Source organism: Papio anubis, chromosome 14 (genome assembly GCF_008728515.1).
Source record: "Papio anubis isolate 15944 chromosome 14, Panubis1.0, whole genome shotgun sequence".
In the NCBI taxonomy this organism is placed as follows: Eukaryota; Metazoa; Chordata; class Mammalia; order Primates; family Cercopithecidae; genus Papio; species Papio anubis.
The window spans coordinates 106,209,191-106,227,174 of record NC_044989.1 but is presented as its reverse complement, the minus strand read 5'-3'; the positions used below and the strand labels follow the sequence as shown (position 1 = coordinate 106,227,174).

Genomic DNA, 17,984 nt, shown 5'->3' with positions numbered 1-17,984 from the left:
CCCGTCACTTTTGTATATCTAAGCTTTTTTTTTTTTTTTTTTTTTTTTTTTTTAAAGGCTGATCTTCCTCTATGCTTCCAGGCTGGAGTGCAGTGCGCGATCTCGGCTCACAAAGCCTCCGCCCTCAGATCAGCAGTCTCCTGCCTCAGCCTCCCAAAGTAGCTGGGACTACAGGCCCGCCACAGCATGACTAATTTTGTGTTTAGTAGAGGCAGGGGTTTCACAGTGTTGTAGGATGGTCTTGATCTCCTGACCTCTCGTGATCCAGCCACACCAGGCCCTCCCAGTGCAGGGTTTCAGAGCGTAGGCCACCGCTTGACCTATCCTAGCTTACAGTAAGATATTTCTAGAGCTTATCATGTATGTCCTGGACCTGGGGTGTATTTCCCGAGAACCAGTGCTTCTTAATGGGAATTGGTAGACACCATCTAGGTGTACGTGTACTCATACCAACTGGTTATCAGAAAGAGCTGCCAATTTCCAAATTATATCTATTTTGTAGTTGTATTTTATATATGGATTATAGAGTGAGCATATTTTCATGTTTTTCACGAGCATGTCCATTACCTTTTTGTGGTGCTCCAGGTCCTTTGTGGGATGTCGATCGCCTATAAAATGAGTTAACATTATAGCATTTGGGAATGCTGCCTGAAGCCTTTGGTAAGGTTACATATTTACTGGAGGATGTGTGTCGTATTTATTCTTTGTTAAAATTATCAAGAGTAACTTTTGCACTCAGTCGCAGCTGGATACGTGTTGCTCTTCTGCAGTCCCAGTGGGGACAGGACCTGTGCCGCATCCCGTGATGCTGTCTGTCACTGCCCAAATGTATGGGTCTGCAAGTCACACCTCCTTGTATCATTCACCTTGGCTCTGCTTCGTGGTGGTAGCCAGACATGGGCTGGCACCCAAGGCTAATGACAAAGATCCAGGCCCTTCCCAGCTGTGTGGCCTCTGGGCATGGACAAGTGGGCCCAAGTCACTGCGAGCTCCTTATTTCCTCTCTCCACCCCTGCAGGAGTAGATTGGGAAGCAGGAAGCTGGCCCGTGAGTCATTGGAAGAAGGCAGCACATCAAGGTGAGAATTGAAGGTGGGGAGGCTCCCAGGCCAGAGTCTTAGCAGAGGCTGGCTCACCTCTCCCAGTGCTGACCTACTCACCAGCACGGTGCCAGCTGTCCCTGATGACCCTGGGAGGCGGTCCAGCCTCCTTGCTCCCTGGCCTGCACCTTGGCCCGTACCCACCTTTTGGCTGTCTCGTACTTGCGGGATAACAGCTTAGAGATCCTTTGCCAAAGTGTTGGGTGTCACCCGTGATCTAACCTGTAGGCGCATCCCTGCCCCACCGACCCACAGATGCCATAGCCCCGCGTGGCCGGCTTCTGTGGCTCATAGCGTAGAGTGCTCGTGACTGGCTAACGACGCATAATGGGAAACAGTGGCTGCTGGGAAAACCTTGACACCATCTGCCCTCTAGGCCCTGCCTTGTAGTGACCAAGGACAGTGTAGCAGAGTAGGTCCCTGGACCCTGCCCCCTTGTACCACCATTGCACAGAAGAACAGTGCTCCAGGGGCGTGGGGTTCAGGAATGCATCTGGCGCCTACCCTCCCTGGCCACCCCTTTCACGCTGAAGCTCCACACAGAGACGAGTCTCTTGCCTCAGCCATGGGATTTATGGGCTTCCTTGAAGCCCCCTAGAGGGAACACAACTGCAGAGGATGTGAGAGCTACAGAGTAAATGACAACACTAGGCTGATGGGGTGGGGTCAGGAGGCTTCCTGTCAGCTGCCGCCATCTAGAGCAATCTAAGTTGAGCATCATGGAGCATAGTTATCACCAAGGCTCTGGCATCTTTCACAGTACAGGACATGGGAGGCCAGGTGACATTGGCCATTGGCAAAGAACAGAACGGCGCGACCACATACAGTGGGGCAGGCATGGGGCGGGGGCAGTACCCCAGGGCAGAGCGCAGCCCTCTGCCTAGCCGCCCACAGCTGTGGTGGGGGTGAGGGAGGAGGAGTGTCCATGTAAAACCAGCCATGCCAGAGTACCAAGACCCATTACCTCACAGCACCCCGTGCAGGAGTCCTCAGTAAAGTTAATTGTGTTTCAGCTGCTCTACTTAAGTGGGTAGAACACTGGACCCTACCACCACCAGCAGTTGCAGAAAGTGCTGGATTAGCCAGGATGTTCTTACAATCCAATCCCTGCCATCTTCCATTACACTTAGAGGCTTCACTGTATCCTATGGAACTATTACTCCTGCTTTATAGATGCTAAGTCTTTTTTTTTTTTTTCTTTTCTTTTGGAATGGTCTTACTGTGTCACCCAGGCTGGAGTGCAGTGGCCCAATCTCAGCTCACTGAAGCCTCAATATCCGGGTTTCAGGCCCTCCGCCTCAGCCTCCTGAGTAGCTGGGACTACAGGCGTATCACCCGCGCCTGGCTGGTGTTTTATTATTTTTTATAGAGACAAGCCTCCACCGTTCCCCAGCCTGGTTTTGAACTCCTGGGCTTAATCAGTCCCTTGCTTTGACCTCAGAGTGCTGTGATTGCGGGAGTGAGGCGCCGGGCGGCCCCGGGAGGCGATTTTTGTGGCTGCGGGTGTCGTCCTGTGCTGTGGGCAGATTGCCCGCTTTTTTTTTTCCAAGCCAAAGGCCTGAGCCGTTTTTCTCCTCTTCGGAGTCCTGGAACATCATCTGGCTCAGCCCCTGTGACTACTGCCTGGGTGCTCTTGGCGGGGGATGGGGAGGCCTGAAGGCCAATGTCATATGCAGAAGTTCTAGCATGGAGCACTACTGAGTCAATGTGGGCACAAAGCCCTTTCACCTGGCAAGTCCTACAAGCTCCACTACAGTTGTGTTTATAGCAGAATGCAGGGTTTGAGGAAAAGGATCCCAAAGGTACCATCTTGCATTTCCAGATCCACACAGCAAGATCTGCTGCAGTGAGGCAGGGGAGGAAGTAGTCCAGAGCAGCAACACCAACCAGATGAGCTGAACTGGAGGACCTGATATGCTGGGTCTCCCAGTGAGTGCCAGGGCCTGTGCAAACCCTCCATCCGCCCACTTGGCAGGAGGCTAGGCCCCTGGCCCTCCACCCTTGGCTGTAATCCACCTCAGCCAGCCAGCCCACAGTCTCTGTAGGTCAGCTTTGACACGCTCCCGGGTTTGCATCACCTTTTACAGGGATGTCATCCTGGCTAGGACCCCCAGGTGTCCTGGTGTGTTCAGGGGAGCCTCCTGTGTCTTTCTGCCTCCCAAGGTAGGTTGGCAGAAAGGGAGAGCAGGGCCGAGAGGCCTGGCCGGGCTTGACTCGAGGCTTGGGGAGTCACAGGCTTGTGTGGATGTGTGTATGCAGGCTGGCACTCATGGCCTGCTCTGTTGCAGAAGGGGGATGAAGTCCAGTGTGAGATTGAAGAACTAGGTGTCATCATCAACAAGGTGGTGTGATGGCTCCTGCAGGCCTGGACATGGGGATGGGAACTCTGCTCCCCTCAGCCTAGCCTTAGGGAGGCCAGTGACAGAGCCGCATGGAAGGTGCCGGCCCTGAAGCCACGCCTCTTACTGGAGTAGAAGGGAGGGAGGACAGGCTCTCTTCAGCTAAATTTGTCAGGCCAAAGCAGCAGCTTGGCTTCTGCTGTTTGTCTTCTTTTGGGCTTTGTTTCATGGGACAAGTCGGGGCATTTTGTGGGACTGGGAAGAGCTTGCGATACACGCATCGCCACAAAGACTCTCTAGGCAGGAAAAGGAATTAGCCTGTCACAGACCCTTGTTTACATCACATCAAGGAGGAGAAAGCAAGGATGGCAGGGACAATCAAGCCTCCCAATGATTCCATGTTTGCCGTTCCAGCTAAGAGGTTTGCAGCCTCCTCTCCGTCTTCTGGCTCTAGGACACGGCTGTGTTGTGGGGCTGAAGTCTCAAGCTGAGGCTCTTCACCCGGTTCACGAAAGCTTTCGATAGACTGCGGATAGAGCTGTTCTAGTATTTTCCCTTTGATTCTCCCCGGCGGCTGGCAAAAGTAGGGACAGGTGGGCACAGGGGCCTGCGAGACTCGGCATCACTGCTGCAGGGCCTGGGCCATGGAGGAGTAGGCCATGGTACCCCTCAACACAGAGACTGTCCCAAGGCCCAGGGCCAAGCCTGTCCCCAGAAACCTGCCATTGAGACCTCAGTGTTTTGCACGGCTGCCTCCGTCAGCCCTAATGCCTGGAAAGGGATGAACCCAGTGATTTAGGGGAGACCCAAGAGGCAGGGGCCATCCATCTTCTCCAACCCATCACCCGTGTGTTGCTGGAGACACCAGAAGTACGTCCCAGGGGTCATAGTAGGACCATCACGCCAGCCCTGTGGGGTGATGGGGACATAGCTGGAGTTTCCCTAGGCCACTCTATCAGGGTGGGAACAGGGACAGAGATGGTGACGGTGGCTCCTCTCTTCTAGGTCTGAGGTCCAGATGGCACTGATGCAGAGGCGCACAGGTCCATACCTCTGGGAGGAGAGTGAAACTCTAGGCAGGAGGACGGGAGCCACTGGGCACAGGGTTCTCTTGTGTGTGTAAAGCAGCCTTGGGGAGGGCTAGGCTCAGACTGGACAGAGAGACCCTCCTCGAACTCTACGGCCGCCTTCCTGAGTTGGGTTCACTGTATCCCGGCAGGGGCAGCAACCACCAGCCATTTTTCCTCCAGGAGCCTGGGTGACTGGCTGGGACCTCACCAAGATCCCCTTCTTCCTGGGCAGTGGCTGGAGGAGGTGGAACAACTGTCCTATGTAGCCGACTCTTGAAAAGAAGACCTAGACCTGGTGCCCCTCCCCAGACAGCCTGCCTCGAGGACTGCACAAAGGGAACAAGAGGCCTCACCAGTGTCGAACCTTCAGCCTATAGCAGGTAGGAGAAGAAGCAGCAGCCCTATACAAAAACCTTAAACAGTCACGACTGAGCAGGCAGCAGAGGAAAGAGAAGTCTGGGCAGTGTGAAGCTGCTGGCTACAGGCTAGAGGGCCAGGCCCAAGGGGTGAGGCGCGGCTCACCACCCCTCCCTACCACCTCCCTCCAGGGGCAGCTTCTTGAAACACACCCTGAAGTACCGGCCCTCAGCCTCTTCAAAATCATCACATGTACTATCAGTAAGAGTCCCCATGGACACTGGCCAGCTTCCTGCTCAGTCGCTGTCGCCCTGTGTCACAGGCTGACCGGGAGCCTGGGGTCTAGGGGCCATGGAGCCATAGTTCTCTGACAGGCTGGCCAGGGATCAACCCCGTACCCCCAGACCAGGTACATGCAGGTGAATCCAGTAAAAGCAGACCTAGAGACCCAAGAGGATGGCCAGAGCCATGCCACAGCACCTGCTGGGCCAACCTGCAGAGTGGGAGGAAGTGAACTCCCACCCTCAAGGGCAGTGGCCGTGTCGCCAAGAAATGTGGGGAGCAGGAAGTGTGCAGAGAACCTCAGAGGCACACATGTCCAGTGCTATCCAGAGACAGATCCAGAACCGGGGCATAGGTGGCCATTTCCCAAGGCACAGAGGAGAGGTGTGAGCTAGGCTTCCCCGCTGCAAGGCCAGGGGCAGTCCACCCCCACAGCACACACAGGGCAGAGGAGGAGCCTGGGGCAGCTGGCTTCAGGGTGTGAGGCTGGAGGATGCCAGGCCCAAGGGAAGGGTCTTGTCTCCAGCTGCCCTACCTACCTCCTCAGCGACCAGGAGCCCGCACTGGATGAGCCGGTCCAGCACCTCCTGACAGTAGCAGTAGGAAGACTGGCAGGGCTGGGGAGAAAAAGGCACCCATATGGCCTCAGGCAAGCCAGGCACATGATCAGGGGCCTAGCCAAAGGCCAGGCAAGGCCAGACCTACCACCCAGGAGGTTTCAGAGGTAGGACTTGGGCAGGGTTGGGCCATTCCTGCCACCAAGAGGGGAAGGCCTAGGAGCAAGTGGGCCGTAGGGGAGGCCTGACCTTTAGCAGCAGCAGGTCTTGCGGCAGCAGGTGCATCAGCAGCAGGATCTGGCGGTACAGCTCATTCTGGCTCAGCAGTAATATGCCCTGCAGCTCCCAGGGCCCCTGGGGCGGCACTCTGCCTGCCAGCAGCCCCCGTACTGCACAGGCTGGGGGAGGTGGGTCCATTATGAGGATGAAGCTATTCCTTTCACCACTGCACACACATCCCACCTACACCGTGCACCTCAAGACTCACCGCCCACAGCCTCGCTCAGGAAGACGGGCAGCAGCTCAGCACTCAGCCGTGCCAGCTGCGTGAGGCCTGGGCCAGGCCGCGGCACCACCAGCAAGTCGCCCTGGCGGATGCGCAGCAGGGCCACGTGCGCCCGCAGCAGGCTCAGAGAGTGCTTCAGCAGGCTCCGTAGCTGCCCAGAGAAGCCTACATCAAAGCCACGCAACAGTATCTCCTCCGTCAGCCAGGAGAACTCCCCCAGGAGCTGTGACAGGAACACGCCCTGGGTGGGCAGAGCAGGCCTGAGCAGGAGAGCCACACCCCACCCCCCCGCCCACGTCCCCACCACATGGCACCCGCTACCTTCTGGTGCTTGAAGAGCAGCAGTGTCGCCATGATGGCCGTGCTCATCACCGCAGCACTCCCCACACTGGCTGGAGTGGGGCGGGGTGGGGGGTGGAGATGCTGGTCAGGGGTTGAGGCCCAGCAGCCTGGTCCCTCCATTATCTGGCAAGTCTTCCTAGCCACACATCCCAGCTCCACCCCAGGGATGAGGAATGTACGCCCAGAGCAGTGGCTTTTATCACACAGGCTGACAGCCAGGCCAGGAGCTGGGGGCCTTTCCCTGGATCTCGTCCTGGGGCCCACACACCAACCCACAGCCTCTACTACAGGGGGCCACTGGAGACAATACTGATGGCTCTCTCTATAAGGGCCCTCTGCACAGGCGCTCTGCTAAGCCCTTATACGTATCGTTCCATTCAGTTAACACCATCCCCATCCAAGCTAAGGAGACTCCCCTCAGAAGGCAGGGCTGGGTGTGGCCTTGGGGAAGCAGCTGCAGCCTCCTGGCCTCAGGCCACCATCTTTGTGCATGCACTTAGCTGCTCCCTCATGCCAGCCCTGGCTGCCCTGCTCCTCCTGTAGGAGGAGGGTTCCATTCTTCACATGTCCCCGAGGTACCATAGAGGGTCTCACGTGCAGACACTCACTTGGAATGGAGAACCCTGGTGACTGGCTGACCCAGAGGGGACGATTCAGGGACCCGCCCCCAAAGGCCCAGATCTGGTTCACCCTCACCACTCAGGACATGACAGCTCAGTCTCCTGACCAGGAGCTGGTCCTCTTCCTTGAGGGCCAGGAGAGGCCCAGTTACGGGAGTCCACTCCTGCTCCTTCTCAGTGTCTGGGACGGCAGTACTGAGATGAGAGACACAGATTACAGAATGAAGGGACCAAACAGAAAAACAGCTGTGGGAAAGCCTAGAGCTTTCTAAAAGGTGAGGGTGTTCCCCCCTCCCAGCCCCAGGACAGAGGATGGCTTCTATAAACCCCAGTCCCTTCCACGCCTCTGTGCCATATTCTCACACTCAGACTGCTGGGAAGGCGAGTGCCTGGAACTATCCAAGATGACCCCAGAATATGTGGTGAGGGAGGTCTGCTAGTGTGTGTATACTAGGGGGGATACAGACGCTGGTGCTGAAGGGCTGCCTGCCTTGCCCATGAGACCGCACGATCCCATGCCCCTACCATTGGCCCAGCACGATGGGCTGCAGTAGCTGCTCCAGGGTCTGCCGGCTGCCCCAGCAGCTTCTGGCACTGACGATGTATTCCTGCCCAGGACAAGGTTCTTAGGTGGCCTGTGCTGGACTATCAGGAAACTTGCACACAGCCCACTGGAAGTAGGCAAAGCTATCCCTGCAGTGGCTTCGAGGGCCAGACTGCCAAGATGCCTAGGACAGACCCCTTAGGTACTCCCAGCCTTCCCCAGCTGACTCCATACCTGCAGGGAGAAGGGCTGAGCTAGGTGCACCCTGGAGCAGATCAGGCGGCTGCAGCCCCAGTGGCTCCACAGGCTACGTAGCACAGCCAGAGCTCCTGTCCACAGCCCCAGGGGAGCCGAGGCCTGCAAGGAGGGAGAGGATGACTATAGTCGCCAGGGGCACTGCTCTGGAGTGGACATCAGGGCTGCCCACCCATCCTGGTCTCCAGAGGTATACTCTGGTCCCAGCATGCTCAGTTTTATCTCAGGCCCAAACTGGTGCATGACCTTGTCCCAAGCTCCTCTTTTCTTATCCATGACACAGGAAAAATCCCTATCAAGGTCTTCAGAGGATGAAATGAGATGATGGTAATGGCCTTGGCAGGTGCTGCCAGATGATTCCTTTGTAGCCCCAGCAGCCCTAAGAGGGACTCAGCCACAGGACACAATATTTTGCCTCCTATCTGGAGCTGGTGTCCACCCAGGGGCCCAAGGGCTGGAGGGTCTCACGTTCTCACATGGTATATGTCACACAGTGCATCCGGAACCAGGTCATAGGTGACGGCCACTGGTACCAGCAGAGCATCTGGGACGATGCCCACCTGGACTGCCTGCACCACAAACCCCAGCCAAGCCTGGCCCAGGGCTGACAGCCGTGGCCCCGGGGACTCAGGAGGTTCCTCCAGGAAGATGAGCAGCGGCTGTCCACTAACCAGCAGCTGCTCTATGACCTGGAATAAGTGGGGACAGGGGGTGTTAAGGCCAGAGCAGAAACAGACCCCTGGTCCTCTTAGCCTGGCTCATATGTAACCACTGGGGGCACTCACCGCCTGGACCACAGCCCTTGCAAGGAGCCCCTCAGAGCTGTCCAGGGAGAGGTTGGCCTCTGGGGGCAGGAAAAGCCCCCCAAGCTTCCTCAGGAGAACTCTGTGGGACATAGGGCAGAACTTGATAAGGAAAGGGGCTCTGGAGATGAGAATGAATAACGGGCTAGTGAGAGTCTCAGCTCCCCCACGGCCAGCCTGTGTCCTACTTGAATACCCTGAGGTGAAGCCATGGCCCTAGGCCCTGTGGCTGACCCCTCCATCTAAGCCCCACAGGCCAGACTGCTGTATGGTTGGGATGAGAGGGGCCATGAAGAGGGCTTTAGCAGGGAGCTGCTGCCAACACACCCCAATACACACCCCACCCCAGCCTGCGGCTTCTCCCACGTATGTCTAGAGGCAAAAGCTTTTTACCTGAGGGCAGGGGAGCAGGCGCGGGAGTCCCAGGCCACACGGAGCACACCCAGGCCCTGGGAGAGCAGCATAAAGGGTAGCAGGATCCCGTCCAGGAGGGTTTTGTGAGTAGAGAGGAGGACAAGCGGCGAGCCCTGCTCCGGGGAGAGCCAGAGGGAAGTGCCAACCTGCCCCACCCTGAGGACACAGGCAGCCAAAGACCCAGGGCAGCCCGAGGGAGGGAGGGTCCAGCTGAGAGTTCTTCCTCTGAGCACATTTCCCAAAGGCAAAGGAGCGTTTAGACAACTTTTAAGGTAACTGCACTGATGCACTGACGTAATGGTTGTTAAGACCATGATGGAAAGACGTTAGAGGAAGCCCCGTGGGAGCAGGGCCGTGAGACATAAAGGGAAGGTCGGCAAAAAGCAGGGGATTTTTCCCACCAGCTGATGGGGACTGGACTGCTGTATGGCTGGGAGCAGAGAGGTCAGGAAGCAGGACCAGATGGGGGCTGCTCCTCACTTACGGGCTTGGCCCAGCCTCTGCTCTTCTGCTCCCACCATCCCCATCCCAATGGAGGGCGGGCCTTACTGCCTGGGCGGCCTTCTGGACCATCTTCATCTGACCCTTGTGGAGCTGCACATTCAGGAAGAGGCAGTTCAGGAACCGCAGCAGCGCCCAGCTGAACAGCCTGGGGAGGGACACCAGGCCTGAGGTGCGGCAAGGAGTGACGCTCAGCCCGGGGCACTTGGAGGGCCGCCCAGTGCTCCTCTAAGGCAGGCCCCACCACTGTCCTCATTTTACAGAAGAGGAAAGTGAGACTCAGGGAAGCTACAGAACTGCTTCATGGTAGCGAACACTAAGAAGTAGTGGTGCTGGGACTGGAAGTTCTGACACCACAGTTCATGCCCACCAGACGCTGCTACTCTCCCACGACCTCATGGTGCAGCTGCCTCACATCAGAATCAGAGCATCTGCCTCCATTTACCCCAAAGGAGACTAGAGAACCAAGCCTCTCTCCAGGCAGAACCCAGCCTGTTCTTCGCAAACTGCCAGGAAAGATCAAATAAAAATGAAGGATTAGTGATAGAAGAAGGAAAGGGGACAACTGCAGGGGCAAAATCCCTGGTGGGCAGGCAGGTGGGGTTGTCCATCCAGCCCAACAGGAAGACCGGCTCTATTTATTTTTTAAGACAGGGTCTTGCTCTGTTGCTCAGGCTGGAGTGCAATAGCACGAACTTGGCTCACTATAACCTCTGCCTCCTGGGCTCAAGCGATCCTCCCACCTCAGCCTCTCAAGTAGATGGGACCATAGGCACACACCACTGTACCCAACTAATTTTTTGGAGAGACAAGTTTGCCCAGGCTTGTCTATGTTGCCCAGGCTGGTCTTGAGCTCTTGGATGATCCACCCTGCTTGGCCTCCCAAAGTGCTGGGATTACAGGCATGAGCCACTGCACCGGTGTAGGACCAGCTTTAATTTAGGACAGATACATAGCTGCAGTAGCAGGGAAATGTGGCGGATAAGCAGCAAGTCCCCATGTGATGGCTTTTATCTTTCTGTGAAGCATGAGATGCGGCATCAGTTGACACTGGATAAGTCTAAGAAGGAGCAGGCTAGATGGGAGCTCTGGAGGGTGCCATGTGTCCCTGTGACATTTGCACTTAGCAAGGAAACCAGTCCACTGGTGTATGTTTCTCTAGCAATGCTGGGCTGCTGAGGTGCAAAGAGAAGGCAGACAGTCGGGGGTCATGCCTATGATTCCCTCACAAGAGCATTACTCGCACCCTGAGCCTGCAATCTCAGCTAGGCTCAGAGGGAAGGCAACACAGACAGGGAGGCTGATGGCTGATGTCAAGGGACATCAAGGCACTAGAAATCTTAACAAAGTCAAGGAATTGTCACAGTGGAGGGCTGGCCAAGGTCACCAACAACCTCTACTTTCTGTCCTTGCTCAGTTGGCCACTCAGCATATTCAAGACAGCTGAGCTTGACACATGCTGCCCCAAGCCCTCCTGCACTCAGGGACTCATTCATTTCCTTGGCTTTAAACACCATCTGTATGCTAAAGCTTCAGTGTCTCTGGCCCCAACCTCTCTTCTGAGCTCCAAGCTCCTACATGCAACTGCCTCCTCAGTGTCTCCACAAGCATGTCAAATACCAAAACTCTCTGTCCAGATTAGCTTTCTGGGCCAACTCACTTCTCCCAAAGCCTGTTCTCTGTACATACCACCAGAAAGTAGGCTAGAAATGGGGCTGTCCTGTAACTTCTCCAATTTCCCTCACTACCCTTGCTCCCACCGTCCAGTCCATCAGTGAGTCCTGTTAATGTCACCTCGATCTCTCAATCCACTTTTCAACCTCTACTGTCCACCATCATCTCGCACCTGGACTAACAAAACAGCCTTCCAGATGCCCTTCTAGTCTCCACTCTTGACCCTAATCCACGATGTCGTCACTTCCCACTTAAAACCTTGCAGCTGCTTTTCACTGCACTTGGAGATCCGGTCCAAACTTGCACAGCTTTACATGATTTGATCCCTTCTGCCTCTCGATTTCACCTCCCACAGCTCTCGAACCCTCACTTGCTGGCTTCCAACCACGTCAGCTTCTTGAGCAAACCTAGTCCCTCTCCTGCCCAAGATCAAAACTCAGGCTATTCCCTCTAGCAAGACTGTTCCCTTCATTCTTGTACCCCCAAGGCTGGCTCCTTTTCCTCCTCTTGGCTCTGGCTTAAACAGTCTCTTTGTCCCCTTACTGGTATTCTGTCTCAGCCCTGTTCCTTCCTTCTTGCAGCCACGCGTATCTCTGTTTGCCCCTCCATTTCCTTGGAACAGTGCACTGCATGTAACAGAAGCTCAGACCTGTGCTGGGGAATGTGGGGATGGGAGGCGGTGGTGAAGGCAGGCTGCAGCCCACTCTGGTAAACACTACCCAGCTCTCTAGGAGGAGAGTTCAGCACTTCCCCACGCCCAGCCAACACCCACTCTCCAGAAGGACAGTCCCCAGCCCAAGGATGAGTGCCCCTCAGCACAGTTACCTGACCAGGAAGGGACAGGGTGAGGCCTGGATGTGACCCAGGATGCGCTGTACCTCTTTCTTCACAAGGTCAGGAGCCTGGCCTTCGCCAGCGCCTCCTGGGACCCTCCCTGAGAGGAGGTTCTGCACCCTGTGGGGGGGTTGGGAGGAGTGATATGAGGCTGCAGCAGGGAACGGCCTCCAATCTTCACCCTTCTCCTTAAGGAAGGGTCCCAGGCAAAGCTCACGCTCTAGAAGCCTTGCCCCAGCCAGCCCTCTGAACCACCCCTACCTACTGTCATTGTCATCCCATTCAGGATCCCAGAAATGCCAGCCAGACCTCACTCCCTGCCTCCTCACCCGGTGCTTTCCACGATCTTCTGTGGGGCATCCTGGCAGGGGGGGATGTGCTGCTCCAGGGACCACAGGAAATAGCAGAGCCTCCGAACCAGCCAGCCCCGAAACCTGGACACAGCTCCCAGAGCAGGAGGGAAGATCGTTCAGAGAGGGCCCACCTCCACCAGGGCTCACAGAGGGCTATTCAATCAGAAAGGGACCACACCCCAGTCCCATGTCCCAGGAACACCTGAGCAGGAAGAAGAACTGCCTATCCATCTGTGCCCCATTCCCACCCCTCACCCTGCTGAGTCGGGGACAGGTTCACAGCCTGAAACACAGTGGGCAATCCACACATGCTCACAGAAGGAACTGCAGGAGAGCTCCACGTCTGCCCCTCCCTGCAGGCTTGTGGAACAGAGGACGGGGCCCTTCTTTTTCTATCAGAGCAAGAAAATGGCACCAAAAAGCAGGGCCCCAGCAGCCCTGCACCCAAGGGGCCCTGTCCCCAACCCTGCTCCAGTCTGTAGCTCTGACTACCTGGTGTTCTCCTCCTTCACCAGGATCACACTGCAGAAGCCTAGGTCCGTTATGCTTCTGTGGAAGAGGGACTCCTGCCAGAGAGGGGGAGAGACAGCATGTCTTGGGGGACCTTTGCAAACTGGCAAAGAAAAGCCCCTGTGCTGCCTTCTGGTCTCTGCCTGGTGGCCTGCCAAGTCTTCCAGGAGAAAACATTACAGCACCGTATTTCCCAAAGGCATTTGACCCCAGATCCTAGGCTGGCTCAGGAAAAAGGGGCCCATGCTCAAAACTGAAGTGCTGTATCCTGTACAGAATCACCCTTTTTCAGGTGGCATATGAAAGTCTCCAGGAAGTTATCTTCTCAACAGCAGAGAACAGGCAACCCGGGTCTCCACGAGAAATCTGGGCCCCCTCACCACCATCACGTGGCACGAACCGAAAAAGAGGTCTTCAAGCATGAGCTGAGTGCTGGGGAAGTCTGAGAGGGTGGTGTCCCCAAAACTGAACAAGAAAACTCACACCGGCATGATGAGACCCCAGCCCCCTGGGCACACCCTACCACACTTAGGCCCCTCTGCACTTCTCCCACCCAACTCTCCCAGGCCTGGGAACAAGCCACAGCCCAACCACACAACCAATCCCAGTGCACCCCTTCCCCTGCAAGACAGAGGCAGAGGCATGGGGCAGGGAAAAGCCAAGCCTGGAAGGTCATAAAGGAAGCAGCTTCCCAGAGCTTCGGCTCCCAGAACCAAGCTTCCTGGTCGCGGCCTGGCCCTACCATCACTCACCCAGCTCTTGGGGGTGCAGGTCTGGCAACAGCGACCCACAAAGGGGCGATACTTCCCCAGGAATGGGGTGATAGCCTCCAGCTTCATCCCAAAGCCTGAGGACCACAGGCTAGTCTGGAAAGGGCAATGAGGAGAGATGAGAGGACTCAAAGTCCTTGGCAGGAGAGAGGGAAAGATGGAGCGACAGAGGCTCTAGAAGTAAGGGGCACAGCAGAAGGGGTGGCAGAGCAGAGGGGATTTGAGGAATGGGACAAGCCACACTACCTCTCGGCCACTGGGGCTACTCCTTGGCTGAGTCTGGCGTCTGCCTTCCAACATGGTGGCCATGAGAGCCTAGAAGAACCACGAACCAGTCACCTCTGCCACGCTCCTTGTCCCCACAGAAACCTGAGCCAGGGAAAGGTAGAGGGATGGAGCTATAAGAATCTGAGCTATAATCCAGGGACTCCTGAAGTAACTGCAACCCCCCCATCACAGGACAGACAGACATCACTTAGGCCATCAGCGGTAAGGAGAACCTAGGCTGGAAACTAGGGGCTGGCTCAGATCAAGGCCCTGCCCCACACCCACTGGTCCCACAAAGGAGCCAGCTCTTCTCAAAAAGTCTCACAGTAGGCAGGTCAGGGCCCTCCTCAGGCCAAGATGAGGGGGATGGGTTGTCTTACCATGCACACCCACCCTGCCATCTCCTAGCACAGATGAGGGCTGTACCGGAGATGCTGATCTTTTCTGTGCAGAGGGAAAGAATAAGGGCTGGACTGAAAAGACGGAGGCATGAGACTGCCAAGGAGGAAGAAGACTATCGCCATGAGGCTACCAGGTCCTTCTCAGCTGCCCTTCCCCTCCCCACCAGGAGACAGCCCTGTAACCACCCAAACATATGGGAATGTGGCCTGGCTAATAGAAGAGGGACAACTGGGGGTCAGAACACAGAGGCCTACTCGCAAGAATGAGCACCTAGTTAAGGACAAGACAGACTTTTCCACAATCACTCCCCTCTCACATTAACGTTCTCCACAGAAGATGCCACTTGTATCTCCTCAGCCCCTCCATCCCACCACGATATTTCCCTCAACTAATAAATATGTTCCTTCAAACAGCACTGAACGCCTCCTCGCTCAAAAATTGGGGCCTAGAAGCCCCTCTTCCCTATTTCCCAGCATGACCCTGATGAATAGGCTGCTCTAATCATGTTTCCCCATCCCCACCACACTGTAATCAGGCCCATCTGGGACCCTCTCCTTTCCCAGCCACCCACCCAATTCTGCCCAGGGTTCTAAGTCCACGATGCTTCTGGAAGACCCTCTAAGCCCTCCCTCTCCTCCTTGAGTTCCCCAGCCCAAGCCTGCCGGACAAAGAGCCATTGGAAGCCTTCCTCCAGGACCATGGTTTCATCTCCCTGCGTGGTTGGAGTGTCCTGAGGGCAGGGGCTCATCTCTGTATGTCCAGCAGTCCGCCCTGCGTGCAAGAGAGAACCAGGCAGAGCCAGCTGACCCACAGTAACGTCCTCCCAAAAATTCTCCAGGCACGTTCCTCCTTTCCCCAGTCAGCTCAGTTTCCCGACATGAAGCCAATCAATAATGGGATCAGGATCCAGCAGTGCCCGAGGTCTGGGGGGCCACAGGAGGCTCATCCCAAAGGCACTCCGTATCTTCACAATGTTTGCATAGCCCTGTTCACAGACACATGCTACAGCAAGGCTACAAGCTGAGGCCTGTGGTGAGTCCTGCCTGCTCTGCAAGGCGGGTATCTGTCCCTTAGCCGAAGACCACCCCCAATCCCCAAATCCAACCCCATTAGTTCTGTGCTAACTCTACCGATGCAGAGTCAAAGCTAGGGCAAGAGGTTACCCCCATCTGCCAATTACCTCAACGACACAGCTCAGGACTCCTACAGCAGAGGATGTAAACTGGCACCTCGAGGGTAAATTCAACTCATATATATACTCATATATATATATATACACACACACACACACGCGCACACACACACATATTTCTTTGACTATACAACGTGCTGAGACCTTATGAAGTAAAACCAACGTTTAACAGCAGAAGGCTTGTTATATACACATTTTTTTTAAATCAAGGTTTCCAGTCGCGGTTGTAATGGAAAAAGCTGAGCTCTGGCATCTGAGCACACACCCCACAGGGCCCAGCTGGCCGCCGCTGTCCCCGTAGCCCGACCGCAGGAGCCCTCCCGTCTGCCTCCACCTTGATGATCATCGACGCCTGAGCCCGTGCACATCTGCGCGTTCAGCCCTTGATCAAGGGTCAGACTCTAAACCTGCCCCTTTTGGGAATGTTCGCGCCCTACAGAGAGCCGCGAGAGAACCTCACCTTCCTGGCTCTGCTCCAACACGGCCGCGGCGCCCCACAGCCCCGCCCGGGGCCCCTTTCCCGCCACAGGCCCCGCATTCCCGCCACAGGCCCCGCATGGCCGGCGCTCCCTCCCCTTCAACTTCTGCCCAGTCCCCAACAGGCCGCTCAGACCAGGCTCTTGAAGCAGGAAGGCCCCTGGATGATCCCGGTCCGCGTCTGACCTGGCCTCGCCAGGGAGCGGCCCCCGCGCCTCTCACCTCACACCAGCCGCCAACTCCCGCCAAAGCAGCAACTCCACTAGGCGGCCGGAAGGCGTGGACTGCCCAGGGGAAGGGCGCACCGCCCGCCTCGGCGCGTCCGGCTAAAAGGCAGCCCTGAGAACCAATTGGGATGCGCGCTGGTCCAGAAGCCCCGCCCTGCGCCCCGTGCTCCGCCGCGCTCGACGTGGACACATGACCTGTGCTTGGTGGGCGGCCTGCTCGCCTCAGGTCTCTGTGCTGAGTGGGCAGCCTGCTGGCTTCCCCGGTCTCTGTGCTCGGTGGGTGGCCTGCTCCCTTACCCAGTCTCCGTGCCCGGTGGGTGGCCTGCTCGGTTCTCCGGTCTCTGTGCTCGGTGGGCGGCCTGCTCGCTTTTCCGGTCTCTGTGCTCGGTGGGCGGCCTGCTCGCTTCTCGGTCTCTGTGCTGAGTGGGCAGCCTGCTGGCTTCCCCGGTCTCTGTGTTCGGTGGGCGGCCTGCTCGGTTCTCCGGTCTCCGTGCCCGGTGGGTGGCCTGCTCGGTTCTCCGGTCTCTGTGTTCGGTGGGCGGCCTGCTCCCTTACCCAGTCTCCGTGCCCGGTGGGTGGCCTGCTCCCTTCCCGGTCTTTGTGCTCGGTGGGCGGCCTGCTCGCTTCTCCAGCCGGCCCTGGCCCGTGGTGTGAGGGGATTGCTGCAGGCGGCCGCGAGGCCCCGGGTGCCCGAGCTTCAAGCAGGGACTCAGGCCAGATTCTGATTAAACAGGCTATCCCAGGGCTCAGTCACCCCAAACTGGGGTTCAGGCTCTAGCAAAATTCCGAGTTGAGGACGATTAGAAAGGAGAGAACGTCGTCAGGAGACAGCTGACTTGTTTTCCTGTCATGGAAAACAAGTCAGGCCTCCCCAGGGTCATTTCCTTTGTTAATGGGAAGCCTAGACCAGTCGGGAACCTCCCGCAGCCGCGAGGTGCCGAGGTTTCAGCTGGGCCTGTGGCCAGTGCGTTCGTTCGTGTGGTTATTTGATTAAGACCCGACTCCTGTCTCGGCCCTAAGCTCCGCGTGAACAAAGACCTTCTGGGTTCATTCGTGTTGTAACTGTGTTCCCAGCACCCAGCAGGAGACCAGCCAGTGGGAGGCAAGCAGTATAGAACAGATGAATGTGGGAACGACTGTGCTCTCTGTTCCTGCCCCCGTGGAATGAGTCCACCTGACATGCCAGAGGATTCCGCAGTTCCAGGGCATGTGACACACATGTGCCCGAGAGAAGCCACACATGAGCCTGGAGGGGCCTAAGAGAGCACAGAACGTGTTCACATCCCTCCTTCCTCTCTGACTCACCAGCCCTGATGTGACTCCCACAGCCTGCCCCTCCAGGATGTAGCCTTATCTCTCCCTTTGTGCCATTTCGTGTCTTTCCAGGCTGTGTGTGCATCCACTCACCTCCACTGGGATTTGCAACATCCTCCCGGTACCTGCAGAATCCATTTTGTACCCTGTCTTACCTTTCTTTTGTATCACAGTGCCCTGTGCACATCGAGATCCTGAGACTGAAGCTGAAAAACGAAAACTATAGACCTTCATTTCGAAGTTGTAAGTTGCGTCCTAAGAGTGCAGACTTGAATT

General features: G+C 56.6%; 2 protein-coding genes across 5 annotated transcripts in view; one reads left to right on the top strand and one right to left on the bottom strand.

The window, feature by feature from the left end:
- FAHD2A (fumarylacetoacetate hydrolase domain containing 2A) overlaps positions 1 to 3,476 on the top strand; it is a 32,018-nt gene extending 28,542 nt beyond the window's left edge. Inside the window, 1 exon segment of the mRNA XM_009184642.4 lies at positions 3,388 to 3,476. Coding sequence (XP_009182906.3) covers positions 3,388 to 3,450 — 63 coding nt within the window. The 3' untranslated portion in view covers positions 3,451 to 3,476.
- The window catches only part of GPAT2 (glycerol-3-phosphate acyltransferase 2, mitochondrial), a 36,389-nt gene extending 19,710 nt beyond the window's left edge, over positions 1 to 16,679 (bottom strand). For 2 of the 4 annotated variants that reach the window (XM_031655487.1, XM_021925046.2), the window contains exons 1-17: positions 16,390 to 16,679; positions 14,076 to 14,198; positions 13,812 to 13,925; positions 13,042 to 13,115; positions 12,526 to 12,630; positions 12,188 to 12,316; positions 9,737 to 9,836; positions 9,167 to 9,300; positions 8,756 to 8,855; positions 8,447 to 8,659; positions 7,950 to 8,072; positions 7,697 to 7,779; positions 7,248 to 7,366; positions 6,531 to 6,601; positions 6,192 to 6,450; positions 5,954 to 6,102; positions 5,687 to 5,764 (exon numbers count right to left, since the gene is read on the bottom strand). In XM_031655487.1, the coding sequence (XP_031511347.1) occupies positions 5,687 to 5,764; positions 5,954 to 6,102; positions 6,192 to 6,450; positions 6,531 to 6,601; positions 7,248 to 7,366; positions 7,697 to 7,779; positions 7,950 to 8,072; positions 8,447 to 8,659; positions 8,756 to 8,855; positions 9,167 to 9,300; positions 9,737 to 9,836; positions 12,188 to 12,316; positions 12,526 to 12,630; positions 13,042 to 13,115; positions 13,812 to 13,925; positions 14,076 to 14,138 (1,914 nt within the window). In that variant the 5' untranslated portion in view covers positions 14,139 to 14,198; positions 16,390 to 16,679. The other 2 variants (XM_009184648.3, XM_031655488.1) reach the window with 2 other exon arrangements.
- Positions 16,680 to 17,984: the final 1,305 nt, after the last annotated feature.